General features: G+C 38.0%; 1 protein-coding gene across 1 annotated transcript in view; it reads right to left on the bottom strand.

The window, feature by feature from the left end:
• Window positions 1-22,467, bottom strand: part of LOC132126450 (A disintegrin and metalloproteinase with thrombospondin motifs 9-like) — a 41,581-nt gene extending 19,114 nt beyond the window's left edge. The window contains exons 1-25 of the mRNA XM_059537700.1: window positions 22,180-22,467; window positions 21,086-21,471; window positions 19,408-19,567; window positions 17,682-17,971; window positions 16,735-16,818; window positions 16,478-16,602; window positions 16,078-16,118; window positions 15,887-15,992; window positions 14,201-14,347; window positions 13,830-13,971; window positions 13,469-13,573; window positions 12,274-12,419; window positions 11,789-11,970; window positions 11,028-11,164; window positions 10,775-10,892; window positions 10,155-10,250; window positions 8,392-8,558; window positions 8,122-8,251; window positions 7,766-7,892; window positions 6,499-6,709; window positions 6,211-6,372; window positions 5,903-6,064; window positions 4,108-4,227; window positions 1,875-1,982; window positions 1,600-1,767 (exon numbers count right to left, since the gene is read on the bottom strand). Coding sequence (XP_059393683.1) covers window positions 1,600-1,767; window positions 1,875-1,982; window positions 4,108-4,227; window positions 5,903-6,064; window positions 6,211-6,372; window positions 6,499-6,709; window positions 7,766-7,892; window positions 8,122-8,251; window positions 8,392-8,558; window positions 10,155-10,250; window positions 10,775-10,892; window positions 11,028-11,164; window positions 11,789-11,970; window positions 12,274-12,419; window positions 13,469-13,573; window positions 13,830-13,971; window positions 14,201-14,347; window positions 15,887-15,992; window positions 16,078-16,118; window positions 16,478-16,602; window positions 16,735-16,818; window positions 17,682-17,971; window positions 19,408-19,567; window positions 21,086-21,471; window positions 22,180-22,276 — 3,717 coding nt within the window. The 5' untranslated portion in view covers window positions 22,277-22,467. The remainder of the gene's footprint in view (window positions 1-1,599; window positions 1,768-1,874; window positions 1,983-4,107; window positions 4,228-5,902; window positions 6,065-6,210; window positions 6,373-6,498; window positions 6,710-7,765; window positions 7,893-8,121; window positions 8,252-8,391; window positions 8,559-10,154; window positions 10,251-10,774; window positions 10,893-11,027; window positions 11,165-11,788; window positions 11,971-12,273; window positions 12,420-13,468; window positions 13,574-13,829; window positions 13,972-14,200; window positions 14,348-15,886; window positions 15,993-16,077; window positions 16,119-16,477; window positions 16,603-16,734; window positions 16,819-17,681; window positions 17,972-19,407; window positions 19,568-21,085; window positions 21,472-22,179) is intronic.
• Between the last annotated feature and the right edge of the window lie 2,040 nt (window positions 22,468-24,507).

The following is a 24,507-nucleotide window of genomic DNA, read 5'->3' as shown; positions in this document are numbered from 1 at the left end:
CAGCATTCTGACATATGAGTCCTTTTTGTCCAGATGTGTGAGTGCTGATTGGAGGGTAGTGGCGATGGCATCATCGGTCGACCGGTTGGACCGATACGCAAACTGGAAGGGGTCCAGGGAGGGGGGGGGCAGACTTGATGTGGTGCATGACTAGCCTTTCAAAGCACTTCATGAGGATGGGGGTAAGTGCAACAGGACGGTAGTCATTGAAGCAGGATGGAGATGGCTTCTTCGGAACTGGAATGATGGTGGTAGTTTTGAAACATGTGGGAACAACAGCCTGACTCAGTGAGATGTTGAAAATGTCTGTGAATACATCAGTGAGTTCTGCTGCACAGTCTTTCAGTACAAGCCCAGGGATGTTGTCAGGACCCGGAGCTTTGCGTGCATTGATCCTGCTGAAGGATCTCCTCACGCTGTCTTAGGTCAGCGTCATCACCTGGTCGCCAGGAGGAGGTGGAGTCTTCTGTGCAGTGGTGCTGTTTTGTTGCTCAAAGCGAGCAAAGAAGGTGTTCAGCTCGTTCAGCAGAGAGATGTTGTTGTCACAGGTCCGTGGTGGGGGCTTGTAGTCTGTAATGGTCTGTATCCCCTGCCTCAGGTTCCTAGAGTTTCTGCTGTTGCTGAATTGATGAGCTATCCTCCTGGAGTGCTGTCTCTTAGCCTCTCTGATGCCATGGGACAGGTTGGCCCTGGCTGTTCTCAGGCCCACCTCATCTCCAGCTCTGAAGGCAGCATTCCATGTCTTCAAGAGTCTGTAGACCTGCCCTGTCATCCATGGCTTCTGGTTTGCCCGGACAGTGATGGTTTTTGTGACCGTTACATCATCAATACACTTGTTGATGTAGGCAGTGACAGTCTCTGAGTACTCCTGGAGGTCAGTGGTGTTATTGCATGTGGCAGCCTGCTTAAACATGTCCCAGTCAGTTGTGTTGAAGCAGTCTTGAAGAACCTCTGATGATCCTTCTGGCCACACATCTGTTTGTAAACTGGTTTTTGTGGCTTTAATGAGTGGTCTGTATGCAGGCATTAGCATGACAGTGATGTGGTCTGAGGCTCCGAGGTGGGGGAGGGGGAGGGCTTTGTAAGCTCCTCTCTGTGTGGTGTAAACAAAGTCCAAAATGTTATTACCTCATGTTGGAAAGTTAATGTGTTGGTGTATTTTTGGAAACACACTCTTTAGGTCAGCATGGTTGAAATCCCCAGCAATGATGAGAAAAACATCGGGGTGTGCTGTCTGCTGCTCACTGATGTGCTGGTACAGTTCATGTAGTGCGTCGTTCCTGTTAATGATGATGTTGAACGGGGGAATGTACACCGAAATGAGCAGAATAGCAGTATATTCCCTCGGCAGATAGAACGGCCGCTGTGTTTGGACGCGCCGCCATCCTGGTTTCCATTTCCAAGATGACAATAAGTACTAACAGTAATTCAAATTTTCCTTGTTTCATTTAAATACAAAAACAGTTTTAAACTATGCAGGATAAAATCATCACTTTTCAATGTCCACAAAATAGTTGTGCTAAAAATGAAATAAAAAATAAAATAAAATAAAATAAAATACAATTAACTATGAGGTAAAAAAAGGTATATTTTATTTACCGGAGTCCATTCCAGGACCTTCCACTGTCCGCATGCCACTATAGAGCAAACCTCACTAGCAGGAGGTTTTGGAAGATGGGAGCAGGCCGATTCCTCTGCTACTCCACCCTGCTGGTCACGGCAACTTACATAGCGCATCCTGGTGCCCTTTCCACAGGTGGCACTGCACTATTGTAAAGAACAACCATTTTACAATATCTACAGAGCCTACTACATCATCTAGGACAATAACTACTAACAGTAATTCAAATACTTGACATTATTTAAGAACGTACCTGTGTCCAAGATCCAAAGCGCCACTGTGTTTTATGACCAGGATGTGACATCACTTTTGTATCTGGGGCAACAGGATGAGTAACAGGACACTGCGAGAGTTCACAGTCCTGTGGAAGGGAGGAAGTGGGAAAGGACAATCAATTTTCGGTAATGAAGATCCGTGACTCTAGGGGTGAGGCCGGTAGGGCTTCAAGGCTGGAGCCAGGGTACTTGATTTAGCTTGACTGGCTGAAATCACTTGTTCTGGGTCACTGTGCCTTACGGCAAATAGAGTATTTAAAACCAGGGGGCCTCCTGCTTTCTCGTTTAGTCTGCCATATCCCTCCTTTCAGTTCCTGACTCTCTCACACTCCCACCTACCTCCACTTATTCCCCCTTGGTTTCTGCCTTCGCCAATCATTTTATATGTCCATCTGAAATACCTGACCCTTATTGGTCAATCACATTGTTCTGTGGTCAAATAGTTTAGTATAAAAACTTTATAACATAATTGACCATTTTCCTACATAGCAATCGATTTACTGCGGAGCTATGCCTGCTGTTCTTTCTGCTTATGTTTTATGTAACTTTATAATAATCAACTCAAATAAAAATTTTACTTTGGTAAGTAGCTGTGTAATATGTGGGATAATGTACAGTCATCCTGGTATTATCGTAAAATAAACTCCTTCGGGGTAATACAAGATCCTTCCGCTTTCGCGTCCGGGTCCTGATCATTCTGCTTGGGTTTATTTTGCGATAATCTTGCTGTCTGTACAATATCCCTTGTTTATTAAATCCTTTTCTCTCTCTGTCTCTTATAGTGTATATTACAGTATATGTCTTATGTATACATGTTCTTAGACTTTTATCAACCTGTTTTGCTTCATGATGGGAAAAAAGGGATATTTCTTTCATCTCCTAAGAGCCTTGTGAAAATGAAGCTCTATAAATCCAATGCCTCAGGAAAGTTCATAAAATACTCTGTGAAATGCAGCATTCAGCCACTCCAGCTCTGCAGCACAATTACACTGGGGGAGGGGGAACGGGGTAAATGTAATTTTGCAGGTATGTGCAGATTGTTCAGTCAATAAAATCTAGATCCAGATGACTGCAATAAATCTGCAGTGGAACTATATACAGTAGACATGGAAGTTATAATCACAACAGTTCAAACTGAAAAAAACTACACAGGCAAACACAAGTTCCCACACTTTTTGACCAATGCATTTGTCGTTTATAAAAATATTAATAATAAAAATTCAGATTTAAATTAAATGAATCATCTGAATTAATATTTTACAGCCCTAAAAAAACATAAATTTTAAATTCCACGATAGTTCCAGATATTTAAAAACCATGGGAACACTTTTAAGGTTAATTTCCTAACAATGGCTTGATGCAGCATCTGTTCATGTGTTTAGACCCATGCTTTTCCTTCAGACAAGGCCTTATTGAGTGCAGGTGATAAATATGCTGGGTGGGAAACTTCCTTCCTGCCTTTCAGGCTGTACCTGCATGCACTTTTTTTTCTCTTTTCCAGTTTCTCATTTCAGGATGGTATAAAGCTACTTCGTAAAATAATACTTGTACATACCTAAAAGACAACACCTCTGTTCAAAAAACTGCACAGTCATTAATATAATACCTCAAAAAATAACTTCTATCTTACAAACTGAGTGATGTATAATGTATGAAATGAAAAATAATAATTTCAATGGATTGTTCACCCAAAAATCACTTAAAAGTTGTTACAAACCTATAACAGTTGCTAATATTCACTTTCTTCCAATGTATGGCAAAAAGTGAATGGCTACACTACCTATTTCAACTATTTGGTTGCCAACATGCTTTAAAATGTCTTTTATGTTCAACAGAAAAAAAAAAAACTCAATTTGTAAAGGAGGACAGAATTTTCATTTTTGGATGAACTATCCCTTCTAATGTATCAGTGCCATAAATCATGTCCATTTTAAGACAAAACAGCATTTGAATAACAGTAATGCATGATCTCCAAGGTTTCTTAATTGTGCTGTGGTTCAGCTATTAAAAAGCTACTTTTAACACAGACCATGGCTTCTTGCTCTTTCATTTCATCAAGCATACAGCAAACTGAATCAGGGAGTCTGGTTCACCCCTTTATGGTTTTCAGTAGTTATATTATGATGAAAAACTAACAGTACTCGCAATCAATAATGATAAAGAGAGAAATGAATGAGAGTCAGTGTGCATATTAGAGATCAATGCTCCTACCTGAGTGTCTGTTGGACGTGTTGCTGCATTACATTCAGAGTCATCCATGACAGAGCCATATGAGCCAACTATACACTTCACAGCTCTCATCTGATAGCCCAGGCCACATGTGGTGGTACACTACACACACACAAATAAAGAGGGAGGTCAGTATCTCATTTAATGTTACAATGTACGTAATGCCTATGAATTACCCAGGAGATTAATTTGAGAATAAAGATAGTCACTATTGCATTAATCCAGCACTGATGTGATCAGCACCCACATGGGCAACCTGGGACATGGGCCAGTAATTTGTTCACCTTTTCTTTATCTCTTTTCCTCATCGCTGACTTGACTGCATCAAGGTCAAGCTTGTGTGGCAGCATTTGCAGCTAGATCACATATGCTTCAGTAAAGCACCTCAAACATGCATTTATCATGATTGCTTAATCTATGCAAGAGCGATGTCTAATCTCTATCATACTTTAGGATTTAAAGGTAGTTTGCCCACACAAATGTTACAAATTATATGATTCCCCTCTGGGTGATCTCTGGAAAAAAATCTATTTGCTTTTCTGAAGACAGTCATAAATTGCTCAAGTGGATAGAAAACAGATTATCCATGAATAGATGATATTCACATGGTGTCTGCAAGTTTTAAAAAGTATTTAAGATGGATTTTGTAACAAAAAGCTTAAAAAGATTTTAACATCACATTCTGCTCAGCTGCCTGATTTGCAATAGGCTAAAATATACTTATATTTAATACTCTCAAATTACTTGATTTTATTTTATTTTATTTTCAACAAAATTCTTTTAATCTGATTATTCATCTAAGACTCCTGAAAAAGACTACCACAGTCTCCAAGAAAGCATTAAAACATTAATTATAGTCATCAAATATTTCTTAATCATACAATCAGCATATCAGAATGCTTTCTGAAGGATCATGTTACATAGCTGCTGAAAACTGCTGACAATTCTAAAACAAATCACATTTTTAAATATATTAAAATAGAAAACTTATTTTAAATTGTAATAAAAATGCATAATATTAATGATTTTATTGTATTTTTGATCAAATAAATGCAGCCTTTTTCTTGCCAACTCTGTGCTTTTGAATGGTAGTGTCTATAATACTTTTTGGTATTCAACGGTGGTTGTCATATCAGAATTAAAAAAATAAATCTATTATCACCTTTGCGATAATATCAAATATCTTGCAGTACAAGCGGAAAAATGGCACATTCACACAGATGTTTTAAAGCAGCACAGTGTTTTGCACTATTGAATGTTGATTATTGATTTCCATGTACAAAAAACAAGATGAAAATCTTTAAACTTGCTCTGGTGGCATTTTATTTAAGTACACGCAGTAAAGCACTTTTGAATCGGCTGCCTGGTGAGAAGCAAGTTTTTCAGTGAACTGTGAACAACACTTAAAACTTTTTTTAAAAAGTAAATAAAACACGTTTTAATACTTTTCAGGGATCCACAGACCTTATAAACAACATACATGTTTGTTTCAGATGTGTTCCACATCGACACAGAAAAGTACCAAATGTTGTTCTTTGACTGGTCCGTAACCTCGTTACATTTTTGTGGTCGCTTTCCACCCACACAGCAGCTGTGATAATTTGTTTACAATATCTGCTAGCTCTGATTGCACCGACTCCTGGAAATTACATTGCGTTATCACAGTTCACTTGAATTTGTATTTCACAGGCCTAAGCATCAAATATACATCATGTAATAGCTGACATACCTAAACATGTCATGCTCCTAAATACTGTCTGTGTTTTTTTTTTCTTACCTGTCCCCAGGGTCCAACCTGCCAGGAGGCACATTCTTGCTGTTGGCAGGTCTGTACTGACTCTGGTTTGGAGGAATCACAGAAGCGGTCATCCAAACGCTCCTCTCCAAACTGACACCAAGTCTGGCGGTGCTTATAGCCCTTGCCACATGTCACTAAACACTACAAAATGAATTCAAAAGTAGCATTAGAGTAAGTCATGGTGGACGACTAGATTTTTACTCTGAAGGTTTAAGCATATTCTGCATAAATCCAGATTACATTTGAAGCTGCCCATGTTTTCATGGGATGCATTGGTCTGTGTTTACCTCGGACCAGTCTCCAGTCTTCCACTGAGGACACAGGAATTCATTACAAGGTTGGACTGTGAGCTTTTCTTGTGGATTGCACTTGGTTTCATCATCAGTTTCTGCTGACTTTCCACATTTTGCACTCCTACGACGTGTTCCTCCTCCACAGCTCCTGGAGCACTAGAAAACCAAGAAAATAAAATCCTCATAGTAAGTCACATGTCAAATACATACAGTCCACATTCTTTAAAGTACATGAATATATTTAAGAAGAGCTGTTTTGAGACCACTGAGGTTTTTTCGCACCTCAGACCAGGAAGAGTACTCCCATCCACCAGGGTTGCAGTCTCCATGGCACACCTCCTTGTCTTCAGGCTTGCGCTGGTTGCTGCAATATCGGTCGTCAACTCTCTGGGTTTTCCCATCCAACCTGCTCTGTTTGATGCAGTAAATGTACAAAGTCTTGAAGCCCAGACCACAAGTGGCTGTACATTCGCTTTTACGAACAACCTGCCACCTGCAAATTGAAGAAATGCAACAAAGTTAAACCCCATGAACCTTATTGAATTAATAAGGTTGAATGAACTAAATTAATAGGCTAATTCAAAAGATTGTTGGGTCTGTAAGAATGTTTTTGAAAAAAGCATCTATGTTCACCAAGGTTGCATTTATTTGATCGAAAACAGTACAAACTGTTACATTTCAAAATAATGTCATTTATTCCTGTGACCGTAAAGCTGAATTTTCAGCATCATTACTACGGTCTTTGGTTTCACATGATCCTTCAGAAATCATTCTAATATGCTGATTTTGTGCTCAAGTAACATATCTTATTATAAGGTTGTGCTGCTTAGTATTTGATCATTTATAACATTATAAATACCTTACTGTCACTTTCAAAAAATTTGTTGTACCCCTACTGAATAAAAGAACTAAATGGATAGTTTACCCAAAAATCAAGTGTATAGCGTTAGTTCTGGCCGTTCAAATTTTTATTCTGTCATTAATTACTTACCCTTTATGTTGTTTCAATCCCCTAAGACTTTTGTTCATCTTTGGAAAACAAACACAAATTAAGATATTTTTGATGAAATACGAGACCTTTCTGACCCTGCATAGACACCAATGTAACTGAAATGTTCCCAGACCCAGAAATATGCTAAGGACATTGTTAAAATAGTCCATGTGACATCAGTGGTTTAACTGTAATTTTATGAAGTTACGATAATACATTTTGTGTGCAATGAAAACAAAAATAATTACTTTATTCAACAATACTTCATCTCTCTTTATCGAGAGTACCAAAACGCATATGTGTGCATTCTTCTGTTTGTAAACAAGGTGCAGCGCATGTATGTTCTATGGAAAGCAGCATGTTTCTACATCTGAAAAATCATTAAAAAAAAATATTTTTTGAATTTTTGTGTGTTCCGAAGATAGACAAAGGTCTTACAGGTTTGGAACGACATGAGGGTGAGTAATTAATTACATATTTTCATTTTTGGGTGAACTATCCTTTTAACTTCTTTCACACACACACAGGTTTTTAAAACTAGTGAATGTGGACATGTACCTGAGTTCACAGTCTGTGTTGCATGGCTCAGAGATCACAGCTGGTTTGGGAGAGCCATGGCACCGCTGATCAGACACAACCAATCGATCCGACTCACGACTGCACAAGATCTTTCTCTTGTGCTCTCCTGATGCACATAACAAACAGCACAAGACACACAAGTTCAAACACATGTTTGTGATCTAGACAAAGAAAGAAAAAAAGAAAGTTCCTCATTGCATTCTCTAAATTTCCAAGAAACAGTGAACTGGATGACCCCGCCAGCATTAAACGTCTGGTTCAAGTTTACCGAATTCTAAACGGACTTTTCTGGCAAATGTTTCACACAAAATATCTGTTGCTTCTCTCACACCCACCTTGGCACAGCAGACTGCAATCCTGCCACGGGCCGTACACATCCCAGAAAAACTGCTGAGGTTTGTCCTCTATGGGAATGTTGTAGGAATACCTGACGTCAGGGTTATAGAGGTTACCTACGGATAGCACCTAGTTGGAAAAGATCACATACAGGCCAAAAGTATGGCGTTACAAAGGTTTTAAACACAATTCACACGTTGTTAAAATGTGAGGTTTCACAATGTAAGACAACATAAAAGTTCAAATTGAATTCATTGAAGCCATATTACCTGGATAATAATCTCCTCTTCTATTCGGTCAGTGCAGTTGATTCTCTCAACAACATGGTCAGAGCCGCTGTATTCAATAACAGCATTCCCTACTCTGACTTCCCTTTTAAACATACTGACCACAAAATTTCCATTGAGTAAAGATTCTCCACGGCTGTTGGACAAGGCTGCAAAACAAAAAATGAGACAACATGCATGCTTTATTTTCTTTATGTTCTTTTTTTTTTTTTTTTTTTTAAAGTATTTTTATTAAGATTTTACATTTTACAAAAAAGAAAACAAAATACATTAAGATGTATACAACTCAATGAATTATGATATTAGCAGAAACAACATGTATAATTATTAATATCATCCACTATTAATAATGACAATATATATAATGATAAATAAAAAAAAAAAATAATAAAAAAAATAATAAAATAATAATAAGGCAATCAGGGCGTATATCGTTTCAGTAAGAAAACAAGCAAGAATTCAGTAGAGGGCAGAACAGACAGCATACAATGTCCTACATTACTGGTCAGATTTAGCGTTAAGTTGGGCAAGATGATCCAGAAATGGTTGCCATATATTGTAAAATTTATCAAGGTTACCAATAACACCATACCGCACTCTCTCCATGTGGAGCTATTTTCTTTATGTTCAAGCACAAAAGCAAATATATATATTCAGCCATGCCACAGGATAAATAATTAAATAGCGTTCACTTGTTTAAACAAATCTCTCACTACAAGACCTGCATGACCTAAGGAATAAAATATTTTCATTTACAGTCAGATTTAGCAACAGTCAGGGCAGATTAGGCTAATCGGGGTAAAGAAATCCAGCATTCTGTAAAGAGGCCACGTCTTGCTCTACTGAAGTCAGTGTGCTTCAAAAATGCGCACTAATGTGATTATGTAGCTTATTTCCTGAGTTACTTTCCTCACTACTTCACACATTACAACGGCCAACCCCTGCAACTCATACATAAACACACATAAATGCACCAAATACACCATAGCCATGCAAAGATATCAATGAACACACAAGCACAGCAAGTAAACTGCTGAAAACAGCACATATTTCCTTAGGTTTGTAGAGTTCAGATGCATTAACACAAAAACCTTTATGAAAACAATTGCAAAAGCCTCTTGTAAACTAGCTTGCAGTAAATCTTGACATCAGTTCACTTATGGCACATCAAAACAGTAGGATTCATTTTAAATAAGAATTGATCATGATGAATATGCAAATCAATTTTCAATCTTGTAATTATGCATAAATCATCAGCACTAACTGAATTATAGCATGCTCTATTGACTCTTGACATATAAAAATATTACATGTTTACAAGTGATGCATGGTATGTTAGTGCCATATTGTTATCTATAGGTTTTAGAGATAATTTAAACTTGTCAGTCAGTGTTGGATATTTAATCGTATGCTCATTTGTCATTACATTTGCCAACATATAATCTTCATTTAAAGTTAAAATGTAAATAATTAAAAACAAATTATTCAATACTATTATAGAATTTAGTATTTTACAGATCAGTGTATTTTATAAAAAATATATAGGGTTTTATTTTGAATTACAAAATAGTATATCATTTTAATTTAATATGAATATAATATGAAAATAATTATCAGCATGATTCTTAGTGCATGTCTAATTTTTATTATTACTTTCCAAGTTTTAAATCTTCTGAACTACCACTGAACTATAATTGGGGAAAAAAAATCATAAATTTAATGTCTAATGTAATTTCTTATCTTACCGAGGTAGTTATCGTCCGCTGGTTTCCCTGAGTAGCTGTGTTGTCTCACATCTATGTTTGTAGCACCGCTGGGAATTCGCACCACAACATTGTAACCTGCAAAAAAGCAGAAATCAATAAAATACTCCTCCAAAAAAATATTAAGTAAATATTATCGTTCTTTTTGTTAATTGGACTGAACTGCGTGGAACTAAAGCGAATCAAGCTAAATTCGAATTAAACTGCTTAGTGTTACCCGTATTTTCCGGAAAAAGTCACACTTTTTTTCATAGTTTGGCTGGTCCTGCGACTTATAGTCAGGTGCGACTTGCTTATCAAAATTAATTTGACATGAACCAAGAGAAATGAACTAAGAGAAATGAACCAAGAGAAAACATTACCCTCTACAGCCGTGAGAGGGCGCTCTAAGCTGCTCTCGCGGCTGTAGACTGTAATGTTTTCTCTTGGTTCTTGGTTCTAAATAAATGTGACTTATAGTCCAGTGCGCCTTATATATGTTTTTTCCTCATCATGACGTATTTTTGGACTAATGCGACTTATACTCAGGTGCGACTTATAGTCCAAAAAATACGGCACTTTTCTAACATGAAAAGAACTGCCCTAAAATAACAGTCACCTACCATAATGCACTATGTTGAACGTTCCTGCCACAGTCTTGCAAGATGAGTTATCCCCACCACACACTCCACACTTATCTCTCCTGGCCTTGGAGTTTAACACGTGGTCACATCCTGCTTGCTGCAGAAACAGAATGTGGAATTAATTTAAAGTCCACTTGAACAGGACTATACAGGACTAATGCTTCCGATTATGCAGGATATCCACTCATTTAAGGTGCATTTTCACACCACATAGACACACAAATGCACCCACCCTGCACAGGCCCTGCACACAGATGTCATTGGTATCAGGCCCACACTGCGTGCCATCAATAACTCTGTCCCTGAGTTGGTAGTAAGCTGTACTCCCCGCCACACGACAGAACAGCTTACAGCGATCCTTCATCAGAACTACAGCACACACAGCCATGAGAAATAGTTAATACAGTCAATATATAATATGTTTCTCATCAAAGCTATTCATCTTTGTACTACACAATTATCAACTTAATTAAAATCTAATTGTGTTTGGTAATTTGATTGGTCTTAAATCACGAGGAAAATCTGGGGAATTGTTTAATGTGGGTTATACATAATGAAAGCAATTATATATATTAGTCGAACAATATGTTTGAACTGAAACAATTAAGAAACTTATTCTATAGGGATATCTTCAACAAATACTGAGGGCGTATGAGCTACTGGCAAACAATAGAGAAATTTGCAGTGTTATTTATTTAGTATAACAGTATTTATTAATATTTTGAATTAGCTTTTTTTTGTATATTTTCATTGTATATTGTTGAGGAATCTTCATGCAGCTTTTGCAATTCGTAATGATGTCTTTTAAGCTACCAGATTAGCACCATAGATGTGCCCAAAACTTCAGATTTGTGAGAGTTTCTCAAAAGCATCATATATGAAGTTGATTGTAGAGATCACTGGTGGCTTACAATGCTTTTGGGAAATGCAGCCCATGTCATTATTCAGTAAAAATCTTCTTCTCTATTGAGAAGTGTGCCAGCTGCAACTTACTTCCGCTATACTTTGGCACCCAGCGGACATTTGGAGGTAGACCATTGATGTTGAAGTGCCGCCCATCAAAGCTGGCACACTGTTCCTCCCTGAAATCTTTCTTTTGCTTGGAGCATGGCTCAGAGTTACAGGAACGGAATTTCATCCTGCGTCCAACACAATACTTTCCCCCATTTCTGGGCCTAAAAGTCATGCAAACACATAAACAGAGCACATATTCACATTTAGAAAATGTGACTACAGTATAAATAAAACGTTCTTTCATAAAAAGTCTCTTTTGCTTTCTTAATGACGTTTGTGTCTGACTGCAATTTAAATTGAGCAAAACCTGCTGTCTACCCATGTGCATTAAGTAAGCAATCTCTTTTGAAGAATATTCTTCTTCAGGATGGCTGTGCTGCTGTCATTTGTCAAGGAACATTGAGAAACCTGGTGCCAATTCAAAATCCAGTGAGGATGCATGACTACAAAGAGCGGCAGCTTACACGGGTCGGTTGCACTCGCGCACAGCGATCTTGATTCCCCCTCCACAGGTCCTTGAGCATGTGCCAAAGGGACTCCAGACGCCCCAGGCCCCCTCTACTGGAACAGATTCATGCTCTTTATGGATGCACAGGCCATGTTTACAATGCTGCAAGTGAGAAACAAACACAGAAAAGATGAGCTCATTACAAAATCAGTGCAGTCTGCTTGCTATAAAGTCCACCGACTAGAATGACCAGGAATGATGATGATACACAGACAATATGATAATTTAAAGTGTGTTTTGTTATATGCAAAGCCCTTGTCGAGCATCTAAGTTATCAATCTCCTATTTTAATTTCAATCCATGGTGATTACGTAATAGGTTCTGGGACGCCACCTTTGTGGATGCAGAAATCTTCTCTGAAGATCCCTTTTACTTATTTCACTGGCAATAAACTTTATGGAGAAAAGAGCCAAGCTATAGCACTATTTCACCATCAAACTGCACATGGGTCAAGCGTTGTGATGCAACGCTCAGATTTACTCAATGGTTACCAGACAATCCACATATTATGGGTGGTCCCAGTGTGAAAATCAAAACAAGCTGCAAGAGACCGGTTCTGTGCATATCTAGATACATCAAGCCACATGATACCACACCGAAACATAGGACAATGTATGGCAGCAATTCAATGTTGAGATACCTAGTAACCATGTAAAATTGCCCTCCTGGGATGCTATCTGCAACGGTTTGCATATGAAGGTCATGAGAAATGCATTGCCATTTACAGTCACTACCACTAATCGAGTCTGACTTGGGTTCACAATCTGGGAAACACTGTAAAACAGAGACAGGGCAAAGCAGTATATCAGTGAGGACAAGTGTCATTGTGGAAGTGATTTGGTTGTTATTTGGAGGAAATATGTGTTTGAAGTTACACTGAAGGATCTGCTTTTCATCTGTAAAAGACGTACACAAAACTAATCACATACTCTCCACAAGCAGCCAGCCAAATGTATTATTGCTTCAAAATAGAAAATGCTGCACAAATCTTATCTTTAAAAGGACAGTTCACCCAAACATGACATTTCTATCATCATTTGTTCACCTTTATGTCATTTAACACAAAAGAAGATATTACTGGGATCTAAACAACACTGGAGCCTAATGACATTTTTCTTGATGTGTTCATATTTGATTTACTGAGTGCTTACCTTTCCAGGAGAACACTCTGTCCCGTCGGCCCATGGCATGTGTTGGGTCCGGCAGCCACGCTGGACTCCGTCTGGACTGGTGCACCACAACCTTCGGCACTGTGTCTGCACAACATCCAAATCCTTACTGTTAGCTTAAACAACTCTTAAACAAACACACGCAAAATTTGTACTGACACTTGTTTTTTCTACACACGTATCATGCTTTGAATTGAATTTGATATTATTAGCTGTACTATGGATTATCTTTATGATTTTTTATTAAAAACATCTCCATAAATAATATTAGACAGCAGATAATACACAGTAGAAAAGGTCCATGTCAGTATGTTATGCAATTCCCTGAGGTTAATCTTCTCACCATATATGGGCACACCTGTGTCCCAGGCCCAAATATCAGCTCACATTGTTTATTGACGCTGTATATCTGTCCAGGCAGCTGCTGGGACAAACTGTATGGCCTAGAAACTGGCTCATCGAGCAAACACTCACCGTACCCTGTGCTAATGATAAATGAAAAACAAGCCACAAACAACACAAATGGTCTCAGTAAGTGACAGAAGACGAAAAAATTAATCTGTTCCGTTTGCTACAGATGACGATGTTTCCATTCCAATTGAGAAGGTTTAGAAGAAAACAAATGCAAGTTGACGCTGGACATGTGTTTAGACCAACATCACAGGTTCAAAAACATCTTGTGACTGTGTGGATTGTAAAATGGGGTTTACATACTCGAGGAACTCTGTGATGTATTTCCGACTACATTTGGACCACATCCAAGGATTGGTGTAATAGTTGAGCGTAGGGGCCATCACATGTTGCTGGTTCTTGGCTCCATCCTCCTTGCATTTGTTACTGTCATCATGAGGCATGTTGAACCTAAGGGCACGATTGAAACATACATGCGCACACATATGATGAGCAGGCTCAGGACACATGTACTCTTTAAGACTGACCAATATCAGGTATTTACCCATTTATAACACAATCCTACTATGCAAACATTTTTGGGGGGGGATTTGGAAATAAAACAAAGATTAATGGAGTGTTCCAGTCTTTCTACTTCAAAATTCCACACTTATTTCAATGTGTTACTTGAAGTTTCTTTGTAATTTTGGGGAATTTTACTAGCAATTGTTTCACTGTATTAAAAAAATCATATATCTATCATAAATTATCTATCTATCTATCTATCTATCTATCTATCTATCTATCTATCTACCTACCTACCTATCTGATGATGGCAAAGGTAACCTAAATGTAAAAATAGAAAATGGGGAAATGAGAATGAACAATTTAAAATCCTAAAGAATTAAAGATATTGCAGTAAATATTTAGTGAATACAGCATAAAATAAGTGTTCATTTTAGATCCGATTTTTCACCCCTTTTTTTTTAATTGCCAACAAACTTTACCATTTATATCAGCATTAAATAGATCTTTTGCTCCCCCCCACCCCAGATATTGCTAGCAATATTGCTAGAATAATAATAATAAAAAAAACCTATGTCATTTGGCCACCAGTAAGGAAATTAATAATACCATGAGCAGCAGAACATATCAAATTCTGGGACAACCATGGGGAGAGAGGTGGTTCGCGCTGCATAGCACTGTACAGCACCAACACTAAATCCTCACTCAAGCACATGGCACTGATGTCACCACCTGCCACCGGATAAGAATGGAATTCAAAATGAGAGTTCGTTTAAAGGCCTTTTAGATGTAATTTCCATTTGACTCTACATAGGCGTAGATCCATTGCCAATATTTTGGTATAAATATTAGCCTTTTTTTGAATATTTCTGCCGAGCTGAAATAGGAACACTGTTACCGAAATAATGTTTTACTGTAATTTTTACTGTATTTGACCATCATGAGACCACTGTATGAGCCATGACCTTATTTATTAAGATAATTTACCTCCAACACTCTATTAAGCTCAAAAAACCCAGAGCATTTCAGCAGTGATGAGCAGACCTTGAGAAGTTGGACAGACTATTATTGAGTCTTACAAATGACAATGACATCTCCCCAAAACATACCAAAATAAAAGACACACAACTTAAAAATAGGGAAGAAGGCAGTGAAGAGGCTTGAGAAACTTGCAGACTGGTAGACCTTGAAGAAGTTCTACTACAAAAGTAGAACACAATAGTATATAAATGATTTAAAGACAATTTAGTTCTAGGTATAATAAGAGCTCTTCTCAAGCAAAGTCAGTGTGACAAACAGCATTTATAATGTAGGAGATGTTACGGCTCAAAAAGTATTTGGACACTTAAGCCAGACTCAAAACTTAAAAATGCATAACTGTCATTGTGCTGGAAAGCAAAAAATGAACTCAAGTGGCACTTATGTTGAAGGGGGAAAGTGTTCACACATTTACAAAGCGAAATATTTTACAAAAATAGTACTCACACATGGCCAAGCTCATGAGCGATGGTGAAAGCAGTACTGAGTCCATTATCCTCATTAATACTGCAACTTCTGTAGGGATCACAAACTGTACCCAGCTCAGCAAGACCTGAAAGTGCATGAGAGATCACCTTAGTTAAAACTGTCAACTTTAATATGATCATAATCACCATTTTCACATAAAGATGATTTACCTAAAGTGTCACACTTGTCCCGTGCTCGACAGATGTCCTGCCTGAAATAAAAAAAGGACAAGTCTTCACAAATTCGGATACTCTTTTATATTGCATTTGTGTCTGTGCTGTCCTTTGTTTTCTTATTTATGCATGCATTCATGGCCTTGAAAAGTATAACCTAAGTAGTTGTAGAACCATAAATAATTAATTTGTTACTGAAATCTTTTGTGTACTTTTTTGCTCAAGGTTCACACCAACTATAAAGTTCCTGTGTTGCCAAATGAATGGCACCGAAATCATACTGTGGAGAGAAGACACATATCACAGCACATAGCACAACTATACTTATCATATGTTTTGTATTCTACAACATCTGTGACCAAAAAAATCGAAACCATTCCATAAATATCGTTCTTACCTTGTGATTAGGATGGCAGTGTCGTGATGCGAGTGATGATTGTCATCTGCGTGGTTTTGACTCTGCTGCCATATGCAGAAGTTTTTCAAACTGGCTTGTGCATTGAAAGAGATAGTGGGACCATCCTATATAAGACAGATGTTAACATTTGAATAAGGTTAAGGTTTAACTGTAAAAAAAAAAAATGCTTAAGTACATTTTAAAGGCACCCTTAATGCAACCATTAATTACCACACTTCCACACAAAGAACTCTTACCAGCTCATTCTTTATGATGACCAACTTCACAATAACAATGTTAATCAGGTTTCCAATGCTGGGATCCTTATAGATGGAGGAAACCTAAGTGAGAGAACACAGACAACTGGAATTCATTGTCAGGGCTTATAAGTACTTTACAGCAGGGGTCTCAAACTACCGGCCTCAGAGAGTTTCAGCTGTTATTATATTATACACTACTGTTAAGCACTGTTCGGGGGAAGTAAGACTGTAAGAAATTGTACTTTTATTCTGCAAGGATGCATTAAATTGTTAAAGAGTGACAGTAAAGATATTTACAACTTTACAAAAATATGATATAACTGGTTTCACCATTGATAAGAATATTAAATGTCTTTTTGAGCACCAAGCCAGTGTATTGAAATGTTTTTTTAATTCACATTTATTTTATTTTAATTTGATCAAATACGTAGCCTTGGTGAGCATAAGAGTCTTCTTTCAGAAACATTTCAGAATGTTTTTAAATCTTTTGTAATCACAAAATATTTCAATCAAAATATTATCACTCAAAAAAATGGTTTTTACATTTGCTGTCTTTTTGATTTCTGAATTTCAGTACACAAATACCTCGTTGAACACACAATGTTAACCTCAGCTGTTAAAAAAAAATAATAATTCTTGGCCATCGAGAACTAGCTTGTGCTGCCAGATCCTGCTGAGAATTCAGCCTTTGCCAAGATCAAAATATAGGTCATCTAACCTCCCTGTGAGTTCCAATGAAAAAGCATCTAAAGCATGCAGTCCATGCAACATACCTGATTTGATTTGTTTTATATTCAACATTCATCAAGTATGTCAGACATATTCACCCCATACTAATAATTTGTCCCTTAAGAGCATAGTAAGAGCAAGAGCATCAGACCTAAAGCAAACCCAGACACGAACTCATCAAACCAGGAGACTATTGTTAACTGGACAGAACTTACGATGGACATCAGTGTAAGAATGTAGTGCTGGAGGTTGCTTCCATGATGTTCCACCATCTTGCTGTCTGCCACAACCATGACTTCAACAAAACGGGGGTAGGAGAGGAAACGCTTTGATCTCCGGTGTGGCTTGGAGTCACTGCTTTCATTAGCGGAGTTTTTCTTGTTTTCTGAGGAGGGGAAGGGGGCAGAGAAGAGTCTGGAATTAAGAGTCTCCAGGTCAGACAACATGCTTGAGGGTGACTTCTTCTTCAGTTTGTTTCTGTGTCTGCGGTGTGGCTCTTTATGTCCTGCATTAAAAAGAGGAAAACAATACATGTTAAGAAATAAAGTAAAGTGATTATGCATCCAATGAGGGTTAATCATTATCTATATTAAATTATAATATGGATTGTAAACAGGTGAACATTCATAAAAGTGAATGCATGCAACCTCTTAGGGTCAGTAAAAGTTAGTTTGAACAGAAGACTGTATCTTGAGTGCCAATCAGTCTATTAGTGTGATTTCCGAAGGATCTTGTGACACTGAAGACTGACTAAAAATTCAGTTTTGCCATCACAGGAATATACGGAGCCCTGCACATGACATGCAAGACAAAATAAATTGTGCGCATGATTTACTAATTCGTTCCCTCACTGTACTAACACGTGTACACGATTTACTATTGCATTCCCTCAATTTGCTAAATCATGCAGACGATTAAGCAAATCGCGGGAACGAATTAGTAAATTGTGCGCACAATTTATAAATCGAGTGAACGAAATAGCAAATCGAGTGAACGAAATAGTAAATCGTGCACACAATTTAGCCTACAATTTTTTCCTGCATGTCATGTGCGGGGCTCCGTAGGAATAAATTCCATTTTAAAATATGATAAATTGCAATAATATTTCACAAAAAAAGTGTACTTGGAATCTAAATTAATCCTATTCCACTAGACAAAGACAAAGCCACAATGGAGCTTTCAATAAAACTCTTGCAAACTAAAAATAAGTTCTTCTCCCAGCACTTATGTGGGCTAAACGTTTCCTTTACATAACACAATACAAACGGGATAATTAAAAAAAACAATGCTGCTGTTGAGTGCTGTCAATACGCAGCAGCGTGTATTAGCCCTGTCCAAATGTATTTTTGTATCAATGAATTTACAAACACTTAAAACTGCCATTGCTTTACTAGAATGCATCTCACCACGTGGCTTTCATGGTATTGGGTTTTCTTGAGTTTCCTTATCTTCAGGCCACAGGAAGTGCAAGAGTCAACAGGATTTTGTACCAGTAAACTAAGATTGGAATGATACCAAGAACTTCCAAAATGATTTTTCCGGTTCGACTTCTACTCAATGACATTTTAAAATAGAAAAGCAAAGGATGCAAAAGAAACCATGAATAGCACTATGAGTATTTGAATGCCAATGATAGCATATCCGTTTCTGTGCAGAAGCATTGTGCAGTGCTTATATTCATAATCGTATTTAGATTTACAGAATTATAACTGGTTAATTTAATTATGCATTAGCATACCATTTGCAAAACTACATAGAAACAATATGGTAAGTTAATGCGTCTTGTCTTGAATATGAGTCAGTCACGGAATTCACTACAGTAATTCAGTTTTGTTATTGTAAATATTACTGACATTGGTTAACTTTAAAGTTTAAAATCTGATGTTTACCTCTCAAAACTTTTCTACTTGAAAGGTAAGATGTGCTCGTGTTGCTGTTTACCTGAAGTTTCACATGTAGTTGAGTTATCTACAGTCTTTTTTGAAGCATCTTTTCTGTACACGACATGAGGTTTGATGTGTTCTTCTTCATAATGTTCACCATTGTAGCTATGAAGGGGCTCCACATAAAACTCCCCTTCTGGTGACCTGAAAGTGCCAAGCTAAAACAAACAACAAAGTTGAAATTGGTCCACAGCCAGTGAAGTCTATAGACACATTCGGTGTGTGAATTTAAATTGCCCTTACAACTTCCCCCTAAGATTTGATTTACCTACAAATCCTAAGTGGCTGATGGAGTGATAAAATAAACATACATAAAATGCATATCAGTGTACTGGCCTCAGGGGGGTAATGTATGCAGAATGTTGTTGATAACTATCAGAACATGCTGCTATACTTAAGAAGCATAACGTTTTAAAATGTGAATTTCCTGAAAGCCAGCAAGAAGCACATTGGTAAATGCTCTCCTTATCTTCAAGAAGAAACATACTGAACAAGTTTAAGGCCGGATATTGTATTACAGATAACACATTTTAAACAAATTGTTTGTATACACCTGACCTGAGTATTAAGGGACACAAACTGGCCATCCCAAACAAGCCTGACAAATTTACTAAAAATGGCAGAGATTCTGAATAAGAATACATGTGCAATAACTTTAACATTAAAATACCATATAACCATATAATCTCCTGGCTACAGGCCCTCTATGCTGGGTCGCCGTGATTTTGCCAAGTAAGACATGTCCTGGATCAACATCTTCTGATGATCCTGGATCAATATTATTGTCCAAAAATATAGACTAAACCCAATCCCTACCCCTAAATCTACCCTTACCCATAATTTAGCCTATTCCTAAAATCAGTGGGAAATAATAGCTGATTAACAAGGGTGTAGAAGCACCTAACTCTGACTGTAAGCCTAAAACAGATATTTTCTGAAAAGTTATATCTCAATTCTGATTGGTTGATTGGAATGTTGTTCTAGGATCAACAAGGATGTAGATCCAGGAACATGTTGTACTTGGTGAAATCACGCTCGCCCTCTATACTGGGGGTAGTGTTATCTAGGCAGGCAATCCAGACTTCATAGGTTCTAACCCTGAAAGGAGGAATAATGGATCATGTTAATTTTAGCATTTTTCAGCATCACCATCTAAATGTTTTAGAATTTGGAGCATGCATTGCCACGTAACAACGAAAGCACCACTAAATACTGTTTAAACAGGTTCTTTGAAACGCTACTTCGTTCCCAAGGCTACTTTTGATCTGTGAGAAACAGCGTCACATGGCGCGAACTCACGTTCACATCAACAGATGAGATGACATCTGAGTCCCATATATGGACCGCCATTGACGTCAGTACACTGCTGCTTATGCCACTGAAAAATGTGCGTCACCCAGCTCTTTTACAGAGCGTAATTTTGTATGATATACCTGCTTTTATATGTTGAGAAAATACTTTCGAAACGATCTGTCACAAAATTGGTGCGCATGTATCCAACTAATAACTTGCACCAAACTTCTTTGTGCGAGTGTGTGCGAATAATTATGTAACCACATAGGAAGGATCTGGGGTGCATGAAGATTTGCAAAGTTTCCAAATGCATACTGCGCCCCGTGACGCATAAATTATGATTAAGATAATTATTATTAATAATATACGGTTATTAAACTCACCAAACCGGAGCAGAGGCTGATTACTGCGGTATGCTCCTGCCCAGCGTTCACATGTCCTTTATAAAAGCAGTGCTGATACTCCGTGTCCTCCTCCTCCTCCCACTCTTCTGAATTATAACCTTCACTGGATGCTCCGAGTATCGTAACAGTGTAAACTGGCGCAATAAATCCCGACTCGAGAGTAAGATTAAGGTAATAGTCCTGCCCAAAGGCAGAAATTTGGTAATAGACATGCGGAGAGGTCCAATGATGGGAGATGTTGCCGGTTACTGGGTCGGTACTCCGCTTTCTCCTCTTGAAGTGCACGCCCGTTGGCAGTTTGTCACCGGCTTCATTCACTCTGGCCGGAGTTACAATCTCATACGGGCCAAAGTACGATACTTTCGCTGTGGTAGAGGACAGAGATTGAATAGTAAAATTAGTAACAACAAGCGAGGCATTCTATAAATGTCGAGCATTTTTCTTTTTTCAGGCAAACTGTCTTAATGATCAATTAGCCTATTGCTCTGCGCGTCTATGTAACAAACAGGTAGCTAACAGGGTTGACAGTTTCACATTTTAATTTGGCATTACAAGACAGAGAAACTACACTTGCTAGAAAAACAATTTAATGTCGATATTTCCTGAAATATGTCTTGGTAACAGGGCTGACAGTGTAAGATCGTGTCTACTGATGAACATAAAAGATTAAGTGAGGAAAAAGTGAATAGGCTACTTAAACCTGTCCTTGAAGAGCTCACTTTTTAGAAAGAGAGCATTATTCTCAAATTGGTAAATATAATAATAACAGGGTTGATGCATAACCTAGGAACAAAACAAAAAGTTTTCTTTAAAAAAAAAATAAAAAAAATTGTCAGGCTACACTACATACAAAATATATAACCTATAGAAAAATCTCCATCAAAATAGTTGTTAACTGATTTTTTTCCCTAAGACCCCATGAGATAAATCAGGTGTCAGTCAGTTACTAGGCTATTACTCGAAGACTCTTCATACAGCGCGCTCTGAAGAAAGCAAGGAAAAGTCATTCATTCTCCGCACCTTAAGGTTCTGAGTTGAATGAGAGAGTAAAAGATTACGAAAAGAGTCCGTACCTTTCTCTGAACCTGGCAGTGTCCCTGCTGAAGCTAGTGCATTCATAAAATCAGAGAGTAATACTAAAAAACTAAGTCCCCAGGAGAACAAAAACATGATTGTCCACGTAAAAAAAGCAAGCCCGAATTTAGTATTCCGCTTTTCCTTGAAGCCGCGCTCACCCCGGTATTTCTGGCGGACGGTTGCCACATCCAAAACTTTTCTCCTCTACTTTATAGAAGTGACTTCCATGTCGCTAACAAACGCTCGGTCAGAGCTCTTGGTTTGCATGCATAATACCAGAAAGGGGGTCGATGCAACTGTGGTGGTCTCCAGTTTGCTGATTACTTTAGCCGAGACTTGGGCGTACTCTAAGAGACACCCCTCTCTCAGAAAGCCACTCCTGCCATGTGTCGCTAATGCAGCGTGCAGACTAAACTTCATTTTAAAATCACTGAATATGTTACTCATAACGATCGTGCACACGTGCATTATGTTCTTGTTCCTACTTCAGACTGTGCAGTTATGGCTGCATTCAGTTCCGTTGCCTCTCTCTCATAAGATAGTTCTTAGACTAACTGACGTTTACATTAATACAAACAGCTTTAGATCAATAAATAAACTTCTACATTTAAAGAGCAAGGAGCTTCAACATAATCTTAAATAGAATATGACATGATATAGCCTACTACCGGTGCATCTCAGTAAATTAGAATGTCGTGGAAAAGTTCATTTATTTCAGTAATTCAACTCAAATTGTAAAACTTGTGTATTAAATAAATTAAATGCACACAGACTGAATTAGTTTAAGTCTTTGGTTCTTTTAATTGTGATGATTTTGGCTCACATTTAACAAAACCCACCAATTAACCATCTCAACAAATTAGAATATGGTGACAAGCCAATCAGCTAATCAACTCAAAACACCTGCAAAGGTTTCCTGAGCCTTCAAAATGGTCTCTCAGTTTGATTCGCTAGGCTACATAATCATGGGGAAGACTGCTGAGCTGACAGTTATCCAGAAGACAATCATTGACACCTTCACAGTGAGGGTAAGCATCAAACATTCATTGGCAAACAAGCTGGCTGTTCACAGAGTGCTGTATCCAAGCTTGTTAACAGAAAGTTGAGTGGAAGGAAAAAGTGTGGAAGAAAAAGACGCACAGCCAACCGAAAGAACCACAGCCTTATGAGGATTGTCAAGCAAAATCGATTCAATAATTTGAGTGAACTTCACAAGGAATGGACTGAGGCTGGGGTCAAGGCATACAGACGTGTCAAGGAAGTTGTCATATTCCTCTTGTTAAGCCACTCCTGAACCACAGACAATGTCAGAGGCGTCTTACCTGGGCTAAGGAGAAGAAGAACTGGACTGTTGCCCAGTGGTCTAAAGTCATCTTTTCAAATGAGAGCAAGTTTTGTATTTCGTTTAGAAACCAAGGCCCAGAGTCTGGAGGACGGTTGGAATAAGCTCATAGCCCAATTTGCTTGAAGTCCAGTGTTAAGTTTCCACAGTTTGTGATGATTTGGGGTGCAATGTCATCCGCTGGTGTTGGTCCATTGTGTTTTTTGAAAACCATAGTCACTGCACCCGTTTACCAAGAAATTTTAGGGCACTTTATGCTTCCTTCTGCTGACCAGCTTTTTGAAAATGCTGATTTCATTTTCCAGCAGGATTTGCCAACTGCCCACACTGCCAAAATCACAAAAAGTTGGTTAAATGACCATGGTGTTGGTGTGCTTGACTGGCCAGTAAAAAACTCACCAGACCTGAACCCCAGAGAGAATCTATGGAGTATTGTCAAGAGGAAAATGAGAAACAAGAGACCAAAAAATGCAGATGAGCTGAAGGCTACTGTCAAAGAAACCTGGGCTTCCATACCACATCAGCAGTGCGACAAACTGATCACCTCCATGCCACGCGGAATTGAGGCAGTAATTAAAGCCAAAGGAGCCCCTACCAAGTATTGAGTACATGTACGGTAAATTAACATACTTTCCAGAATGCCAAGAATTCACAAAAAAAAAAAATATTTTTAAATGTGAGCCGAAATCATCACAATTAAAAGAACCAAAGACTTAAACTACTTCAGTCTGTGTGCATTTAATTTATTTAATACACTAGTTCCACAATTTGAGTTGAATTACTGAAATAAGTTAACTTTTCCACGACATTCTAATTTATTGAGATGCACCTGTATATATATTACTGATAAAGCCCATAGAGATTTCTCTTGTATATGGTTTCACACTTCTTGGGCTGTTTTTAAGCATTTGTGTCTGTCCCAACACCAGTTTCCCAGCAACGTGCACTTATTTGACTGATAAGTGTTCTTCAGTGGCCAGTA

Source organism: Carassius carassius, chromosome 44, assembly GCF_963082965.1.
Source record: "Carassius carassius chromosome 44, fCarCar2.1, whole genome shotgun sequence".
Lineage (NCBI taxonomy): Eukaryota > Metazoa > Chordata > Actinopteri > Cypriniformes > Cyprinidae > Carassius > Carassius carassius.
The sequence above is the reverse complement of the archived record's forward strand: the minus strand, read 5'-3'. Positions and strand labels throughout refer to the sequence as shown.